The sequence below is a fragment of the Lactuca saligna genome, chromosome 7, assembly GCF_052625555.1.
Source record: "Lactuca saligna cultivar CGN05327 chromosome 7, ASM5262555v1, whole genome shotgun sequence".
In the NCBI taxonomy this organism is placed as follows: domain Eukaryota; kingdom Viridiplantae; phylum Streptophyta; class Magnoliopsida; order Asterales; family Asteraceae; genus Lactuca; species Lactuca saligna.
Genome location: NC_136423.1, coordinates 25,672,132 through 25,692,050, shown reverse-complemented (window position 1 = coordinate 25,692,050; position 19,919 = coordinate 25,672,132). Strand labels below are relative to the sequence as shown.

The following is a 19,919-nucleotide window of genomic DNA, read 5'->3' as shown; positions in this document are numbered from 1 at the left end:
TAAGATGGTGGACGATTTTTGGGACATATTCTAGGGTTTCTAGAATATCTGTTAAAGATAATTAGGATATTAGATAATTACCTAATATGAAATAATATTATTACATGAAAATTAAGGTTTCCAGGGTTTCCTATGCAGCTATAAATAGGGCCTTAACCCTTTTATTTTTGGCTACTAATCCTTCTTAAGATAATAGCTGAAAATTATATCCCCTCTCCTTTTTCTTCAAGTTTCCTTAGTTGCTAGGGTTTGGGTGTGAACCATCAGAGGCACATAATTTTTGGTGCTTACTACCAAAAGCTTTTTGAAGAAGGTTTGCATTGACTACTTACATGAATAATCAAAATGTATGTAAGCCCAAACTATTTTATGTTTTTCGAAAAAAACTATGGTTTCCATAGTGTTCTTTGATGTTCATATACTATAGTTTTCGATATTAAAAACATAGATCCAATTAGGTTGCATGTGAACTTAAGCGTTAAGTTATTTTCTACTACATGATCTTTTTATAACCTATAAAACATATCAGAACCATGGTGGCAACCATGATGCAAGCAACCTTAGTTGCATCGTCATAATGTTTCTTGTATGAGATAATATCTTTAGGAGTAACAGTGGACTTATAGATCTCAATAACTTGCTTTTCAAGGACATACTATTTTAACCCATAATTAATATTTCAGGCTAGGACCCAACTATGTAATTCACAATCTAGAAGAAGGATGTCTTAATCTAATTGTAAATTTAATAAAGGAAAATAAAGGAAATTTACGAATTTCAATCAATATGAAATTCCTAGATCTTTTACGATTCATTGAATCTATCAATGACAAGTTTAATCTTAGAATATGCTCTTCAATTTCTGACTGCGATACCGAGGATCACAAACAATATGTGAATAACCATGTAAACATGCCTGGCAAGAGCGTTGTCTTTTATCATATCTAATTAATGTGTCGGTTAACCACATACGCTCCATTAACAATGATAATTTTCGAGATGCCCATCAATTCTCTTTAATGTCCTTAGTAGTGTGAAGGTTAACCACACATGCACCACTAACAACATATTAAAGTATGTATTGTGTTTTCATGGCTTAGCATGCTTTTCAAATTTTTCCTAAAGTAACTAGAGTGAGATTTGTTTTAAAGAAAGTTTTATAATTTTATATCATTACACTTTTAATGATATTATGTCATATCAAATATGTTCGGCTAACGACCCTCCACCATACAAGGGAGTGGTGGGTGTGAGTGGATATCTAATGACGGTCATTTTATAGGTCGCTTCCTTATACCTCCTTATATTATGGCTTCGTGAATGAGTCATACTAGCTATTTGACCGACTTGTATTATACATATAATATATTATACTTTTAATATTGTACATATATGGTGTATTTTAAAACTTGTTTAAAATACTAGGTTTGATATTAAATTTTCAAAATTAATAAATACTATATTAATTTAAAATTAAACCTATTATGATTTAATATTTATCTTTTAATTAACTATTAATTAAATTAATTTGAATCATATGAGGATTAAATAACTATTTACTATTAAACAATTAATCAAATAATATAAATTTAATCCTAATCCAATCCCTACTAAATTTCGAAAATTATGGGTATTTGGTTACCCAATTTTAATTATTCTATTTTAAGACAATTAAAGCAATAATTATCAAATAAGGAAATCTTGCACACCCTAAGATTTTCGAAATCATGGGAGGAGGCTAAGGTTTCAAGAACCATAACACAAGTCGAAAATTCCAAGTCTTAGTGTTTAATTTCTATAAACTCTAATTTGATATATTCAACTAATATGCATATTCAATTGAAAACAATGACTCTGGCACCATTGATGGGTTTATAGGTTACAAAATTCATATGGTGGAAAATAACTTAACTCTTAAGTTCACATGTAACCTAATTGGATCTATGTTTTATCTATTAAATGTTATAAGCTATTAACATCAATGGATCCAGGAGAAACCCTTATTTAATCGAAATTTATAAGAGGGTTAAGGTTTACATACATTTGATTATTATTGAAAATAATCAATCAAATCTTTTCTTCAAAAGCTTCAAAAAAGCGAGCACCAAAAATCCCATGCCTCAGATAGTTCACACCCAAACCTAGCAACCAAGAAAACATGAGGAGATGAGAGGGGTTGAAAATATGTCTATACTCCTAGGATTATGAGTGGCTAATAAAATGATGCCAAAAGACCCTATTTATAGTTGATAGAAAACTCTAGAAACACTAATTTGAAATAAAATTATATTATTTTAAATTTAGAATTATCTAGTTTTCTAATTATCCATATTATACATATAGAATAATCTTGAAACCCTGAGGGAGCCACCAAATTCTGCCCAACCTTAGGATCTTTCTACAATTTATTTATTGTTTAATTATTAAATGTTTACAATTTTAGCCATTGCACTTTTAAATGATCCAATTAATACTAAATTTAATTCTAATTCATTTCTGATCAATTCTTAATTAAATAATATTATTTCTAATTAATATATTAATCACCTAGTATATTAATAAATAACTAACTCCAATTTATTAATCTTATAAAAAATCAATAAATCAAACTCTCTCTCTAAAAAACATTATAGTCAATTACTAGGTTTGAGGACAACCCAAAATGACTTTGCTAATAATTCAAGTATATATATATATATATATACCAAATTAGTTATTGGCTTAAACACCAAATCCAACACACGATGTTTGAGATGTCAAAGAGACGAGCTGATGGAAATAATTTGATGAGTTTGAATGTTAACGAGATATAGGTCCCCCATCTTATTGCATTTAAGGAGTGTTTAACGAGTCAAATAGATCTTCACAAATAAAAACAAACTTTGTCAAATTGTATTGAGAATTTGTTATCACGAGTAAAATAATGAACATATAGAAGATTTTTAATGATATTTGGTGTAATGAGCAATTGCTTAAGAGATAGGGTACAATACAATTAAGTAAGAGTGGTGGATCCCGATTTACTGATGGGAATATCATATATGTACTGACTTAAACAAAAGAATCAGAACATTTATCATTAATAGTAGTTAGTATACATGCATCGATGTTCAGGTGTAATGTGTCTTTTACACCCAGACCTTGAAGATTCATGGTAATGAACATTTGAGGTAATCAAGTTGATTGGCCTTAACATTGAATTTTTAAGTTGGTACCTTCCAATTATTGAATAGGAGGATGAGAAGTGGTCATAATATTTTCTTTCTAGACTGTATTACCACTTGTGCGTTAATTAGTTTTAGTGAAGTGGGTCAATCTTGTGGTTGTTGCTTGTCGTGAGTAAGATGAACAGGAAAAAAAATTTAGAGTCGGTCCATTAGGCTTACATAGGAAATTTATTTGAGATTTGAGGAGACAATGTGAACGTTGACGAATGTGAGAAATTTAGATACCCCAGTGATGAGCGCGAGACCCTTTCTTCTGTTAACCATAAATTTTGTCGCCACTATGACCACCGTTGACTGTTCTGTCTTCCATGGTTGTATCGACCTCCATCCACAAGAATTCTCACCACAATTATTGTAATTATTGTTTGATATTTGGACAACAATAACCATAAGAGAAGATGAACGCTCCTAGTGAGATCTTGAACCACCAGATTTTGAAGTTGATTCATCCTTTGCTCCTTGGAAGAAGCATAGATCGGGCCTCAAGAAATACTGGTAATAGAGAGTGGTGTCTTATGAGGCTTTTAACATAACTAAACTTTGAAGAGTGGTTGTTGATGGTGTACATAACTAAATTCTTCTACGGGACCGATGCTTCAATGTTATCAATAATATCCAATATGGTTTTGATGCGTGTATAATCCTCGCTAAGGAATTACCGGTGAAAACATTCAAGATTTCATTGTCGAGTTTGATTGCTATAGCATCCTTGTTATCATAGAAAAGAACTTTAAGCCTCCGCCAAACTTGATATGCGAATAAGAGAAGAAAACCATGGAAAATATTTACAGAGTCTCTAACAATGTTGATGTTTAATAGATATAGAGTTCAATGATGGTGAACTTTTAAATGAGAAAAAAAAACATTTTATTGAGTAAATGTGCATTATTAGATTTTATAAATATTTTTAATTAATATTTTTAATTGAACTTTTTAGAATTAAATGCATTTAAGAATAAACTATAGAATTATATGAAGATTAAAAAATAATATGATTTGACATTACATTAAACTTTAATGAGTTGAAGGGTCATGCATATCCTAATAGTATATGGTAAAAAAATTACAACTTGTATAACAATTTTTATGTCAAAATTAATTGTAATATATTATATTGTTATTAATGTGTGTATACAAAGATCTTTTATTAACAAAAATATATTTAATGAATAAGCAAGTCATTTTAATCTAATGCACTAGTTGTTTTTTTTTTTTTTCTTTTTATTATGAAGTATGTATTATTGGAATAAATGAAGTGAAATGCTCTTTTAGGATTTGGCTTTATTTTCACATTTGCCTGCACGTCCCTTATATACTATTCAATTGCCCATCTGTCAATATTTCGGACCCCATATATTTCTTTGGATCATCCCCATTCTTTCAATCACCTTCCTCCATCTCTCTCTTTCTCTCTCCGAAAGAAACTTCTGCCATCGATTCATTTCAGCCATCAGCTAGCCATAGTAACTGTATATGCATACAGATTTATATACATAAAGGCGCTAAGAAAAAGGTGGCGGATCTGTCAAGAAACACCTGGAGTCAATACATCATGGAAGTAGGCTTTCATCCGTTCACCCTCCATCAAGAAGACAATCAAAACTCACCGGAAAACAGTGATGAGTCGCCGCCCTCACCTCTGTTCTACGACACCAAGGCAGCATCTACTTCCTCCCCTAAAAGAAGGTGAGTCAAATTCTAGCACAAAACACATACAAACATAATTTAATTCCTCAAGAAAAAAGAGCCAACAATTTGCAAGATATGGATGAGTTAGAATACTTGTAAGACATACCTTAATTGTTGGAGTTTACAGTAGACGAGGGACACATAAAAGAGTGGTTCAAGTGCCGATTAAAGACGTTGAAGGATCTCGGCTTAAGGGTGAGACTAATGCTCCGCCGTCTGATTCTTGGGCTTGGAGAAAGTACGGCCAGAAACCCATCAAAGGATCTCCTTACCCTAGGTATTTACACATTCTCCATTTTTTGTTAAAAAAAATTTCGTTCCTAAACTAAGTTTGAAGTCAGTTGAGTTGTATTAAAAAAAAATTCTTTAGGATCGAGTAACCTGATCAGATTATATATTTGTAAATCGAGTGTGAACAGATGAATTGGATCAAATCATTTAAAAATAATGCAGTAAACCTTTCATTATATTATTTAGCTACGAAAATCGGACGTTGAACTAATCAAACCTGATTTTTAAATTGATAATCATTCAAAAGGAAAATTGCAGTATACTTTTAATTATATTATTTTCCATTGAAATCTTTAAATTCATTTCCTGGTCATAACTTTATATAATATCATCTTAGATTGGAGTGCCACTTTTATTTCTTCTAGCATGGTGACGATTTTTTTTATGTAAAATGTATTTTTATTAAAAGATCGATGTGTATATTGATAACAAAATTAAAATATGACAATAAGTTGTGAAATGTTTTATCAATAAAATTCATTGTCTTAATTTTAAATTTTATCATCACGAATTTAATAATGTATTTTTATATTTTATTTTCCGTTGTATTTTCTCTCAATAAAGAAAGTATCTTTTTTGTCAACGAAACACAACATGAATTTTATATTGATAATTATTCAAGAAAATTGTAGTAAAATATTGTATTTATCATATTGCTTTTAATATGTATTTTTTTATTAATTAAATCCATTGTCATAAATATTATCATCATGAACTGAAAGTTTGCATTTCTTTCTTCTGTAAATCGCTTGTTACAAGACCATACCACATTTACAACGACATTAATTTCGGATTGAAGCTTTCTTGAAATCTACAGTTTTAAATTTAGAAAATACATGCAATTGCATGTACAGATACTCATACTAGGCGATATGATTTACGCAAAGTGGTTATATATCTTCAATTTAATTCAATTATAATATTAACAAACCTCCATTATTGTTTTGTTTTTACAGGGGCTATTATAGGTGTAGTAGTTCCAAAGGATGTCCAGCAAGAAAACAAGTAGAAAGAAGCCGGACGGACCCTACAATGGTGATGGTGACATATTCATGTGAACACAACCACCCATGGCCGGCTTCTAGAAACCACAATCACCATCCCCACCACAACCCACCACCCGCGTCACCTCCAAGCGCCTCCACTCCAACCACTGAAGCAGAAACTTCCAATACAGACGACCAACTGGAAGAAGAAACACCAATTCTTATTACACAATCGGAATCTGATCAGCTTGAGCCTGAGCAGAAGTTCTCAAGTCTCGACGTTGGATCATGTGGACCATTTACGGACCAATATGGGTGGTTCTCGGACTTGGACTCCACGTCATCAACCATGCTAGAAAGTCCTTTGATGGATAGGGATGTAGTTGAAGACAGCGACATGGCAATGATTTTTTCAATTCGAGAAGATGAAGAGTCGTTTTTTGCTGATCTTGGTGAGTTACCGGAATGCACGACGGTTTTCAGACGGAGAGAGATAGAAAGGGTGGAGGAGCACCGCCGGAACTTGGCCCCATGGTGTGGCAGCACTGGGTGATGATAAGACAATCAATAAGTAATTAAAGAGAGAAATGTCGCCTAACAAAATTTGTCTTTACTGTGAGCAGGTATTTTTGTAAAACTCCAAGATTTGCATACAGTGCGGCTAAAGATACCAAAAGAAGCAATTTTAAAAACTTCCTGAATTTGAATTTTTATTTTATTATAGTTTTAGATATTCCAAGATTTCAGTGTCATGGAGATAAATAAAAAATGGGGCAATATGTTTTATTGGAGAGAAATATGTCTTGATGTGGGTGTAATTAAGCAATCCTTGGCACTTTAACTAGAGATGAAGATAGATGAACAGTTGCAATTTATTCATTTTAATTATTTTATTAGCATGTGATTGGGGTTACTATATATTCAATTATTTATAAACTATAGTATTCTCATCCTCTATTAAAATATAATTTTCGATGGCTACATTGTTATAAAATATATTTTTGTGGGAACCTTATTTCTAAGGCTGCTAGGCAATTATTAATTGTTAATTTCTGTCACAAAAGCTTATTATATATAAAACTAACCATTTTTGTACGTATTATACTAGAAAATAACTATATTTTCTTTTAAATTAACTATTTTTTCTGAAATACATTTCGGACCCAATTTTAGTCGGGTTACCCGAATAAAACTAGTCAAAAAACATTTGTATGGTCCCCACGTATATATAATGACCCACCTCCTACTGGAACGGCGTACAGAAACTTCTGAAAAAATTACGGACTCAACCTTTAAACTTCATTTCGAGGATAGGCATGGATTCGTTACGTGATTTCTTACTACAATTTTAAGAAAGATTTATTATACTTGTTGTTTGGAATGCAAATAATTAAGGTTCTGAATCCTTAGAACGATTCCAAATGGTTTTGTATTACAAGACGATGATTAATTTTTTCCCCCGTATTTTCGTTGTTAGAAACATCAGTAAGACTCATGGCAACTTGTACATAGTGTAAACAATCTTACATAACACAATAAACTATTTCCAAACTTATCCGATATATTATTAACTTTGTCTTGAATCCGAAGGATTATCCAGAATGAACATGCATACTATTGTTTTATTGATTGTTCTCTGCAACATTCCAAAAACACAGTCTGAAAATTTCGTTTTAAATTAGTAATAAAACCATATTCATTAAACGTCATATATGAATCATAATGAATGTATCTCAAAATATCTTAACAACTGTCAAATATATCAGAGTATAAACATCCCAGGCTGAACAAATGGTGTGTGTGCACTCCAATCTTCCCGAGCTCCTCTTTTGAAAATTGAGTACGTGAAACCAAAACTGAAAACCGTAAGCACGAAGCTTAGTGAGCTCCCCCAACTACCACATACCATAAAATAACATATAAAGCATCTAATGGGCCTTGCCCACTGCATCGGACCTAAGTCCGGAAACTGCATCGGACCGAAGTCTGGAAACTGCATCGGACCGCAATCCGGAACTAACTGCATCGGACCGAAGTCCGGAACTGACTGCATCGGACCCAAGTCCGGAACTGATCGGGACCTTGTCCCCTGCATCGAACCGAAGCCCGGAACTGACTGGACATAACATAGCATAAACATATCAACTAGCATGAATACATATACTGAATACGACATCGGAACAGAGTCCGAAACACATAACACAAAACATGCTTGAATCACAAAGACATCAAGCACTCTAACTATTGCATCGGACCGAGGTCCGGAACTAACTGAACGTAACATAACATAATCATATCATATAATATAAACACATATATTGCATACTGAATCGGACCATAGTCCGGAACACATAACTTATCTGTATCACAAAGACACCAAGCATAATGAACTACTGCATCAGACTGTAATCCGGAACTACTGCTAACTAAACGGGTCGGCATTGTGGCCGTAGACCCGTTCCTACTGGAAGGAAACTCACCTCGCACTGCTGAAGTCCTGTAGACACAATCCCACACTGTTGAAGTCCTGCAGACTCAACCCCAACTGCTGGATGATCGATTCCCTAACTGTCAACACCAAAATAACACCCAATTAATAATTGGGTTCTAACACATAACTATAAATACATGCTTTGGATAACTACTACATTACCCCTAGCTTGGCTTACCCAAGCCTAAGGCCCAATCCATAGGCCCAAAGTCAACTAGGGATCAAAGCCCAACATATGGCCCAATTTTCCAAATTGGCCCAAACCTCTATATGGACTTCCCTTAAGGCTCAATTGTTTAATCCAGTCCAAGATGTCTCATTCTAGGGGCCCAACATCATACAACCATCTAGGCCCTAACTATGGCCCAATTTTCCAAATTAGGCCCAATCCTTCATATGGACCTTACCCTAAAGCCCAATAAATTATTTTAGTCCATTTGCTTGTTCTTGGATGGCCCAACACAAAGCCCAAGTAAAATTAGGGTTTCACATAAAACGATAACTAGGGTTAAGTGTTTCCTACTTAACCCATTAAGGACTTAACACTCTAGGGACTTAATCCATTAAGAACTTAATCCATTAAGTCCATTATTGCTTAGGTTAATTTCTACCAATGATTATTATTTAATATTCACTTATTAAATAATTCTCGTGTGTGTGCTGATAATTTCTCAAATATTAGGATTTTCTTAGTTAGTCCATTAAGGACTTAGTTTATTACGTCCTTTACTCTACTAGATAAATGGCCTGGAATAGTTTGGGCTTAATTCACAATCCAGTCTCAATGGCCCACAAGCGGCCCAATTAGTCTAAGGCCCAATACTCATAATTAGGGGTTTCCACCCAAACATGGCCCAAAACCAATCTCTAAGCCCCTTAGGGTTTTCTAGCGAGGCACCACCCACTACCACCTCGGGTAGTGGTGGTCGATGGCAGCTCACGGGGGCAGCCACCACCTTACGGTGATGGTTTCTATTATTTTTATTATTATCCAAATTAATTACAATTACAATGTTTGATCAAAACATAACCACACATACACTAACACACTAACTAACACACACACACACACACAGCCACACCATGGTGGCCGACGGTGGCACAAGGCGGCAACTACTTTTTCCAGCCAAATAAGCTACCCACACAACACATCCACACAAAAATAGACACCCACCGGCAGCCCATCATTGTTCTTGATGGAAAAGTTGACGGCAGCAACAACCTATCTTCTACAACAGTCCGTCAATGAGGGTGGCAGCTAGGGTTAGTGGTCTCGGCTGGCGAACTGCAGCAACAGAAACGACCGACGATGGTCCTTGCTCGGTCTTGGTTAATGGCAACCTCAACAACCATCATCACGGAGAGAAAAGGGTAGAGGTGGCGGCGGCATCTTAACAGTTTTGTTACCCATCCGGCAACGACATCAACAATATAACAGTAACGGCGAGACATGAAGGCTTTTAAGGTGGCAGCTGATTAGAAGAAGAAGAAGGAAGGACGGCTATCGGACTCAGAGTGGTACTAACGCCTTAACAGATGGTGAAGCACGGCGGCTTCGTTCTTCAACGCTCGAGAATCCTCCCCAGCTTGTTTCTCCGGCGATATTCCGTTCGTTAGCATCCCACACTTCGCCATGTACAGCTCCAAGTCCGGTCTCGCTTGGTCCTAGTTGCTCACGGTGTCGCCGGCAGCAGATGGCGACTTGGTCCGCATCGGAGATGTGAGCAGAAAGGAGGTGGCAGCTAGGGGGGTCACAAGGTGGTGTCGGCTGAATGAATCCTTAAGGTTAGGGTTTCACATGTCATGGGTTAAATATGGAGGCTGCACATAAGGGTGATGGGTTCACCCGTGTTTTCATTAAACTTTGGACTATTTTACCAATATCGGTCCCTCCCTACTATATTTCTTTTTAATTTAAACCCAAAATAACTCTGTAACTTACTTACAACCCCCAACTATCAAAATTCTTCACGAATTAGTTTGGGACTTACATTTATTAATTTATTTAAATAAATAGGGCGTTAAAACTCTCCCCCACTTAAGTTAGATTTCGTCCTCGAAATCATTCCTTACCATACCTTACACGCTAACTACTCTAGTAACATGGTCACCATCCTGGGCACACCCTAGCCTTTCTAGGGTAACTGTAACCAACCCTCGCAGGGTTCTAAAATCCACAGATAAATGAATTCCTCGCGAAAAGATCACATCTATTCCGTCTGATATCTGCTGCCTTGAGATGGTCTGATTCCCTGACAGACCACTCATACTAAATCAATATCGATGAACTAGCCTGCTTATCTCTCAAGTGACCCCTCAACATCTCGCTAGCTCAAAATTCCACTACAAAACAAGTTCACAAACCTAATTATCCATGTAGATCACTTATACATGGCCAACGCTTTGATAATCCCGCTGTGAGTGAGTTAGCATAGCCCAAGCTATCTGTGAGTCTAATCGCACATGAAATTCCAAAATACCATTACCGCTGGAGACTCAAAACCATCTGAAACACTGATTTGCCTAAAAACACTGAACTGCCTGAAACACTGACTGCCTAAATACTGAACTGCCCGAAACACTGAACTGCCTGAAGCACTGAACTGCCTGAAACTATATGCTGCATCCCAACATCTACCAAGACCTACATGGTCTCATATTTCTTCCAATCATCTGAAATACCGGGTTCCGGCCCGGTTGCAGAGCCAAAGGACTCCCACTTAGTCGCCTCACACGACTTCTGAACAAATTCCTTCTCTAGAACTAGCTGCCACTAGTTACCACGCCACTGAGGCTCTAATAACTTTTTGATTTAACTGATCGAGTCCATACGTCAAATCATGATGTCACCAAACCCAAGGCTAAAAGTGATTGCTACATGACCACTCGTAGCCTTATGCCATAAATGACCTTTGCTCTCTTCTCTGTAGTGGCGTTTCTACAGCTTATCATTAGCTTAACCAAGTTTAATCCGTCTGGGAAACTCCGAAATCCAATATGTGGATTTCCATATCCTTAATGCTACACTCGAACTGGTGGGTACTACGGTTCTTTTCCGCGTCCTAACAATGCACTCACGCTATCTACCAACCTATTGAAGGCCGCGACTACACCCACAAACTCACATCACTCTTGTACTATCTGCTAATCTTGTGAATGCTACAGATACACCCGCAGACTTACAACACTTTAATACTATATGGCTGCTAGTGAATGCTACGACTACACCCGCAGACTTACAACACTCTGATACTATCTGGTTGCTAGTGAATGCTACGCCTACACCCGCAGACTTACAACACTCTAATACTATCTAACTGCTAGTGGATGCTATGGCTACACCCGCAGACTTACAACACTCTGATACTATTTGGCTGCTAGTGAATGCTACAGCTACACCTGTAGGCTTACAACACTCTCATACTAGATCGAACACGCGCTTGCCCCGCACTCAGCTGAACTCGTGTCCCGACTGGAATCCCAACCTGATTCCCTAAGGCTTGTTAGTAACATCACGGAAATGCGATCTCCTTATTGGCAAGCTTTTCCGAACTTCCATCTCACACTATCCTCAAACCATACAACCTCTTAGGCTATCTTCCTTCCCAATAAGGATGCGAAACTTATCCTAGTCTCAAAACTGCTCCTGCTTCTGAATCCTTGGGCGATTCTCCCCCACTTTGATTTAGTTAATGCCCTACAGCACACAAAACTAGAAGAATTCCCAATCCTTCTCACCACCCATGACCAATCTACTAGAAATCACACTTACCATCGCTAGTGTTTCAACACTAGCTAATCCAAAAGATCACACAACTCTAAAACTTCGAATAAATCTTCGGTAATAACCCGCTAAACCCAAGAAGCTCCGAATCTCAATTGGAGACCTCGAAATCTCCCACTGCATCACAGCCTCTAACTTGGCCGGATCAACTAGAATACCCTTTTGATTTACAAGGTGCCTAGGAAATTGTACCCCGCGCAACCAGAACTTACAATCAGAGAACCTTGCGAAAATTCTCTCCCTTCTCAAAGTCTCTAGCACGTCCCTCATGTGTTTCTACTGCTGCTCGTCAGTCTTGGAATAAACCAAGATGATGTTGAACTTTCCCAATCCCGTAATCTGGGGAATTGCTCTTTCACTATTCGCAAATGCTTCTCGGTATGCAATTGGCATATGATATCTTTTAAAAATACAATTCAGACACAAATGGAGGATAAATTAGGGTTACACTTACTCAAATGTCACAACTATAAATTTTGAGCCATGTAATCTATGCATTCAAGTACAGGTGAATCAAAAACTTCAATCAAATACAAGATACAAGTACTATAAGTAGTCATCAAACAATTGGAGACCCTAGAAGTTCTTGTTAAGTCCATTTAGGACTAGGACTTCCTTATTGGATCCAAATGGACCAATGAATTTCCAAATTGGACTATCATGGGTTTAGGACCCTAATTGGGTTCTAATTGGACCCACATTCGTTTATTGCAATATTTTGGGCTAGGTAGAACCTAGAATGAAATAAAACACAAGTTTTGATCCATAATTTAACCTAACCTAGCTTAATAAAGCATAAAAATCACAATTTTATTTTATAAGGCCAATAAATACCCTAAACTACCTCTAATGTTGGGCTTAGGGGCAAAGAGCCCAATTTTTCCTTCTTCTCTCCCCATTCTCGGCCCAATGCATGAGCCCAAGAGGAAAGGAAGCATGTTGACTTGTGAGTGACACCTCACTATTATCTAATGGATTTCTAGGCACATATCACATACCTCCATGCATGTATCACTTCAAATATCACTTCCTATCTTCTCTCTTCCCACTCTCGGCCGAATCCCCTCTCACACACACCAAAAATATCTCAAATTCTCTCTAGAACACTCAAGAACTCTCCTTCCTCCCCTCTCCAAAAATCTCGAAAATTAGGGACTTTCCAAGAGGATTTTGCAAGTAAATCATCATCTAAGGTAAGATTATGCATAGATCTATGGTTTAAATTCTTTTGTTATCAAAATCCTTTCCTAATCTATGCAAAAATCGTGATCTTGCACCCTAGAACCATCTCAAAACTCGAGATCTTCATCAAAGGGAGCCAAGGCCAAAAACACTTCATTTTTCCTTCCATTTTCCTTGCAAAACCGAATCAACACCCCAAGGTGAGCTTCATACCCCCTATTTTCTGTTTTTATGAGTTTTGTGGGGGGGGGGGGGGAATACAAGTGAAAGTGTAGATCTATATGTGTTTGTATGCCTTGTATGATTTCCATGCTTATATGTATGCTTTTATGTGTTTTTATGTTGGATCTAGCCTCAAAACTCATCAAAACCGAGATATAACTTGTGCTACATGATTTTAACTTCAAATATATTTCTAAACACAAAGTGCTTCAAGAAAAATTGGCTAAGTAGTTTAGCAATAATTTCTTTGGGTTAAAAACACAAATTTTGGGCCTAAAATGTGAAAAATGCAAAAATAAGGGCCCAAATCGACATGTCACAGATTCTGATGGATGAAGTGTGCCAAAACAGTTTTCATAAATAAATTTCTGGAAATATACTCATTTAGGGGACTAAAAACATAAATTTTAAGCTTAATGGGTTAAAAATGTAACTTTCGGCCCAATAAGGCCCATTATGCGAATTTTTCTGTTTTGGAGGGCCAAAACTGTAACTTTCTGTAAAACAGTGGACTATAAGTGTTCCAACTCCTTTTCAAAGGTTTAAAATGCTTTTTAAATTTAAAAAGGACCAAAGTTGCAAAAATTTTCCAAATTGGGCCAAAATTGTAAAAATTGCGAAAAGAAGGGGTTAAAACCGTGAAAACTGCATTTTCAAGGACTTAAACTGTTTTTATGAAAAATATGTTGAAAAATATTAATTTCAATAATTTTTGGTGTTAAAATGTCAAGAAAAATAGTTTAAGGACTAAACCGGGAAGTATTTAATATAAGGGGTTGAAAATGTAAATTTTACAAATGATGAGGGGCTAAAAACAGGAATATTTCAAGGCTAGTTCAATATACCCAATTTGATCAAATGATGGCACCACGACTATCAACGGAATACAATACATTACAATACCAAAAGTCGTTGTTAAACGAATTGGCTCGGTCTCGAGCCAATAGAAATCTACAACTACTAACACTACGACACTACAATTCATACAAGTAACGTTTGGTTATACATACACATGCGAGTGTGCACAGACGTCTATGCACCATCTTTGGGCCCCACAAGTGTAAAATCTTGTTCGTTGAGCCTAGCTAGCCCAATGACCTGATCTTAAGGCCCGAAGACATTTTTTTTTTACGGAGTGTTGGGTTTTACCGATCCGACACAACGTAAATGGACTTTCAATGGCTTGTATACCACCGGTCCCCAAGGGTCCTTTGGTCTTGCTAGTAAGGTCTACATTTCATGCGAGGCGGGTCTGGGACCCCTCGTACATTTTATCCCCAACCGGCTAATGGAGTTACCGGGGTCTTCGTGACCTCTTTCTCTTCGGATGTGGGACTTCACCTAGTCAGGGCGATTGGATAACGCGATTAGTATTGACGACACCTTCGGAGTCGTTAGTATAACTATAAACTGGGCGTTTGTGTAACGCGGGTTTGTAGTAAATAATCCTGCTCGAAAACCTTCCAACGTCGCCTGGGACTGACACTATACGCTATGCAATGGTTTCAATGTAACATCACGTAATTCAAGGAACTAGGAGAACATCGGGTTTTCCTAGGGTTTTCAATACTTACAAATTTGAAATGCATACATTCTAAACGAACATTTTTTTTTACAAGTATAGAAACAAACAAGCATACCTATGGATCTTCACAAACGTTTTCGGAAACTTATCTTTTCAGAAAATATCGGATTTTCTGGTGGTTCTTCAAACAATACAAACATTCGATTTCAAACACTACTTATGAACTCACCAACATTTCATATGTTGACGTTTTTCAAAATACTTGTATTCTCAGGGAGCCAGTGAATCAAGGGAAATCATATCCAGTGACGGTTGCGGTTTATTTTTGTATGAATTAAACAACTTAATTTTTGGGGAATGTAATGTTTAAACAATGTATGTTATGTAAACACTACTGGCTGTACTATGTTGATGAATGGTGACGAATGTTGTTATGTTTCACATATATTCGATGTTATGGTATTCAATTGAGTCACGACAGCCCCCGGACGTTTCCGCCGTCTGGTTCGGGGGTGTGACAGGTTGGTATCAGAGCTTTGTTTATAGTGAACTAGCATGTCGAGCCATACATTGATATGCAACTATAAACCAAAAAGAGGGACTAACATAACTCTGAACAACACAAGTAAATAAAACACACTTGCTTGCATTAGGGATAAGAACCTAACGCTGAAACAAACACAATAATACTGGTATCTCGATTAATTCGGGACTGTTCTTAGGGATACCAAGGAGTGAATGTAGCCTGATCAACTACGTTCTCTCCAAGGTAAAACTAACACACGTCTTGATGAGATCGGAATAGCCAGGGAACCAAAAACTATACCCTTATCACCCAAAAAGAGAATGTTGCTTAGTATGTATGATGGATATAGCATCCTAGGATAATGTAGTATATTTACGTACTCGCGCAGACAGCATGGCTGGTTTTCATCACCCGGGAGACCCCTACTTCCCTAATCAGGGAAACAACGGGTGGCTAGAGGAGTCCGAGGAGGAACCTGAGGAGGAGCCTGAGGAGGAACCTGAGGAAGAGCCTGAAGAGGAACCTGAGGAGGACCCCGAGGAGGAACCTGACGGGGAACCGGAGGCAGAAGCCGAAGGCGAGCCTGTCGAACCCGAAGAAGACGAAGAGCATTTCGAAGAGGAGCTCGATGATAGCGACGGGGGTGATTCGGATGCGGAGTCCGAAGTCATCAACCCCCCTTACCCAATCCGGGTGCCTGCATATCGAGTGGGCCCCACTGACCCTACACCTCCCTGGGGTATGGACCTCTGGAGATGGAGCAGACAGCAGGGACAGCGACCCCCGTATGGCATGTCACGCGAGTTCTTTGACCTGAGAGATGGAGGACCGGCCGACCGAGCCCTTCCAGTCATGGTAAAACGGTTACGGAATACGGGCGATCTTGCCCAGGACACTGCGGATCAGGTACACCAATTGAGGACTAGGGTCGAGCGTGCGGAGCAGGAGACGCGTGACGTCCTTCGAGAGTTTCACATGAGACAGGTTCGGTGGGAGTCTCGACTCCGGGACGCGGAACGCTTGGTTGCTCGTCTTCAGGGAGCATCCACATCTTCGGCACCACCTCCTGACGCAGCTCATCGCGGTTAGGAATAGACTTATTATAGTAGGTTATTAGGAACTATGTTATGTACTCCGGCTCTATGTTTAAGTGACTACACTACTCATGGAGCCGTTATACTGTCAGATTAGCATTATCTATGTATGCTCCTACGAGCAAATTTTCTTGTACTAAATGCGGATAATATTAATGAACTTTTGTGTGTTTTGCTAAATTATTCTTAGTTGCTATGTGTTGAGACATTATGATTGCATGCTTGATGATAGTAATGTTTAGGTTCGTACCATACACCTAGTTAGTAGAGTCGCCACCTCACGGAAACCACGAACACTCAACATCTTTCTGTTTCATGACAGAAAGATGCCTCGCCCAACTACTCGCGGAAACCCAGGACCAACCCCGCCCGAAGCTGACTCCACTGCTTTCCAGGCAGCCGTGTCGGCTGCAGTCACAGCAGCGATGGCACAACTTCACCGAGGAAACAACGGAGGAGGTAACGGGCAAGGATCTGGAAGTTCGAACAACGGGGCGAACCAAGGACTCACTAAAACGTGCACCTACAAGGATTTTGCGAACGCTAAACCCCGAACTTTCAACGGTACCGGAGGAGTGATCGCCCTAAAGCGATGGATCGAGAAGGTAGAGTCGGTATTCGAGATATGCGAGTGCCCCGAGCAGATGAAAGTGAAGTTCGCGGCCTGCACTTTGGTGGACCAAGCACTCACTTGGTGGAATGGTCATGTGGAAGCCATGACACTCCCGGTCGCCAACTCTATTCCCTGGGCAGAGATGAAAGAGATGTTGACGGCTGAGTACTGCCCCCGAGGTGAAATACAGAAGCTGGAGCAGGAACTATGGAATCTCACGGTGCAGAATGGGAACATCGATGCTTACATATCGAGATTCAGCGAACTATCTCTGTTGTGCCCGGGTATGATCACTTCAGAGGGGAAGAAGATTGAACGATTCATTTGGGGGCTGACATCCCCCATTCAAGGAAATGTGATAGCTGCGAACCCTGAAACTTTTGACAGTGCGAAGAGATTGGCAAAGAGGTTATATGATCATAACCACAAAAAGGGCGAGAAACCGGTAGAGGCTGAGAAGAAAAAGGAGGGTGATGGTAAGAAAGGATGGAACAACAAGAGAAAGGGGCGTCAGGGCCCCGAGGCCTCTAAAAAGCAGCAAACAGTGGCAGTTAACGCTGTCACTGCACCGGTTCCAGCCACACCACATGCTCCAGCCTCAGCTGCTTCAAACACTTCAAGACCCTATTCCGGTACTCATCCCAAATGCAACAAGTGCGGTTTCCATCACCAAGGAGAATGTAGGGAGTTCCATTGCACCAGTTGCAACCGAAGGGGACACACTGCAAAGTTCTGCAGGACTTATCCTTCTCAGAACCAGAATCAGGGAAACAACCAGAACAACAACAACCCTCGCAATAACAACAACACCAATGCCAGCGGCAACAACGCAGGGCCTAGCCACACCTGTTTCGGGTGTGGAAGGACGGGACATTTCCGTCGAGACTGCCCTAACAACAACAACAACTCAGGAAACAGAGGAGCAGGAAGAATGCTGACTATGGGTCAGAGGGATGCAGTTCAGGACCCCGCAGTTGTGACCGGTACGTTCCTCCTAAACCACACTTATGCATGCATCTTATTTGATACCGGAGCGGAGCGAAGTTTCGTAAGCGAGAAGTTTAAACATTTATTAAAACAACAACCCCAAAAGCTGAATGAAACCTATACGGTGGAAATGGCCAATGGGAAGACCGAATCCACTAGAGAAATCTACACTGGATGTACCCTAACCCTTAACCAACACGTCTTACGAATAGATCTGATGCCAGTGTCAATTAGGAGTTTCGATGTGATTATCGGCATGGATTGGTTAAGCCCCCACCATGCTGAGGTTTTGTGCCACGAAAAGGCCGTTCGCCTTCGTCTCCCGAATCACGAGACCCTAGTAATTTACGGAGACAAGCCTAGCACGAATCTTCGTCTTATCCCGTGCATCAAGGCACAAAAACATCTGCGAAAGAACAACTTAGCGTTCTTGGCCCACATAGTGGACAAGACCAAAGAAGAAATTAACATCCAAGACATTCCGGTAGCGTGTGAATTCCCGGACGTGTTTCCTGAAGATCTCCCAGGAGTACCCCCAGAGAGACAGGTTGAGTTCCGAATCGACCTCGTCCCAGGAGCAACTCCTCTCGCTAAATCACCATATCGATTGGCACCTGCTGAAATGCAGGAATTGTCCAGCCAACTCAGTGAGCTTCTGGACAAGGGATTTATCCGACCTAGCTACTCGCCATGGGGAGCTCCGGTGCTCTTTGTCAAGAAGAAGGACGGATCTTTCAGAATGTGCATCGATTACAGAGAGTTGAATAAACTCACTGTTAAAAACCGCTACCCACTCCCTCGGATCGATGATCTATTCGACCAGCTCCAAGGAGCTAGCTATTTTTCTAAAATTGATCTACGATCCGGATACCATCAACTCAAGGTCCGAGAAGAAGATATCCCTAAAACCGCTTTCCGAACCCGCTATGGACATTATGAATTCGTCGTAATGCCCTTCGGTCTAACAAATGCACCCGCCGCATTTATGGACCTAATGAACCGAATCTGTCGACCGTTCTTGGACAACTTCGTCATTGTGTTTATCGATGACATCCTCGTCTATTCTCGAAGCAAAGAGGATCATGGCCAACATCTCCGACAAGTCCTAGAGACGCTGCGATCGGAAAGGCTTTACGCCAAACTCTCTAAGTGTGAGTTTTGGCTACGGAGCGTGAACTTTCTTGGTCACGTAGTTAGCCAAGATGGAATTCATGTGGATCCCTCTAAGGTCAAAGCTGTGGAAGGATGGGCAACTCCGACTACGCCCACAGAAATTCGTCAGTTCTTAGGCCTAGCAGGCTA

At 38.9% G+C, this 19,919-nt stretch overlaps 1 protein-coding gene across 2 annotated transcripts; it reads left to right on the top strand.

Annotated features, from left to right (window-relative positions):
• Window positions 1-4,555: 4,555 nt before the first annotated feature.
• On the top strand, window positions 4,556-7,092 carry LOC145005636 (putative WRKY transcription factor 65). 2 transcript variants are annotated; one of them, XM_078964750.1, is made up of 3 exons: window positions 4,556-4,913; window positions 5,047-5,193; window positions 6,164-7,092. In XM_078964750.1, the coding sequence occupies exons 1-3, from the start codon at window positions 4,780-4,782 to the stop codon at window positions 6,744-6,746; spliced, it is 864 nt and encodes a 287-aa protein (XP_078820876.1). In that variant the 5' UTR covers window positions 4,556-4,779; the 3' UTR covers window positions 6,747-7,092. The 2 variants fall into 2 exon arrangements, with proteins under 2 accessions (XP_078820876.1, XP_078820875.1); XM_078964749.1 differs by having other exon boundaries at window positions 4,558-4,913; window positions 5,044-5,193.
• Window positions 7,093-19,919: the final 12,827 nt, after the last annotated feature.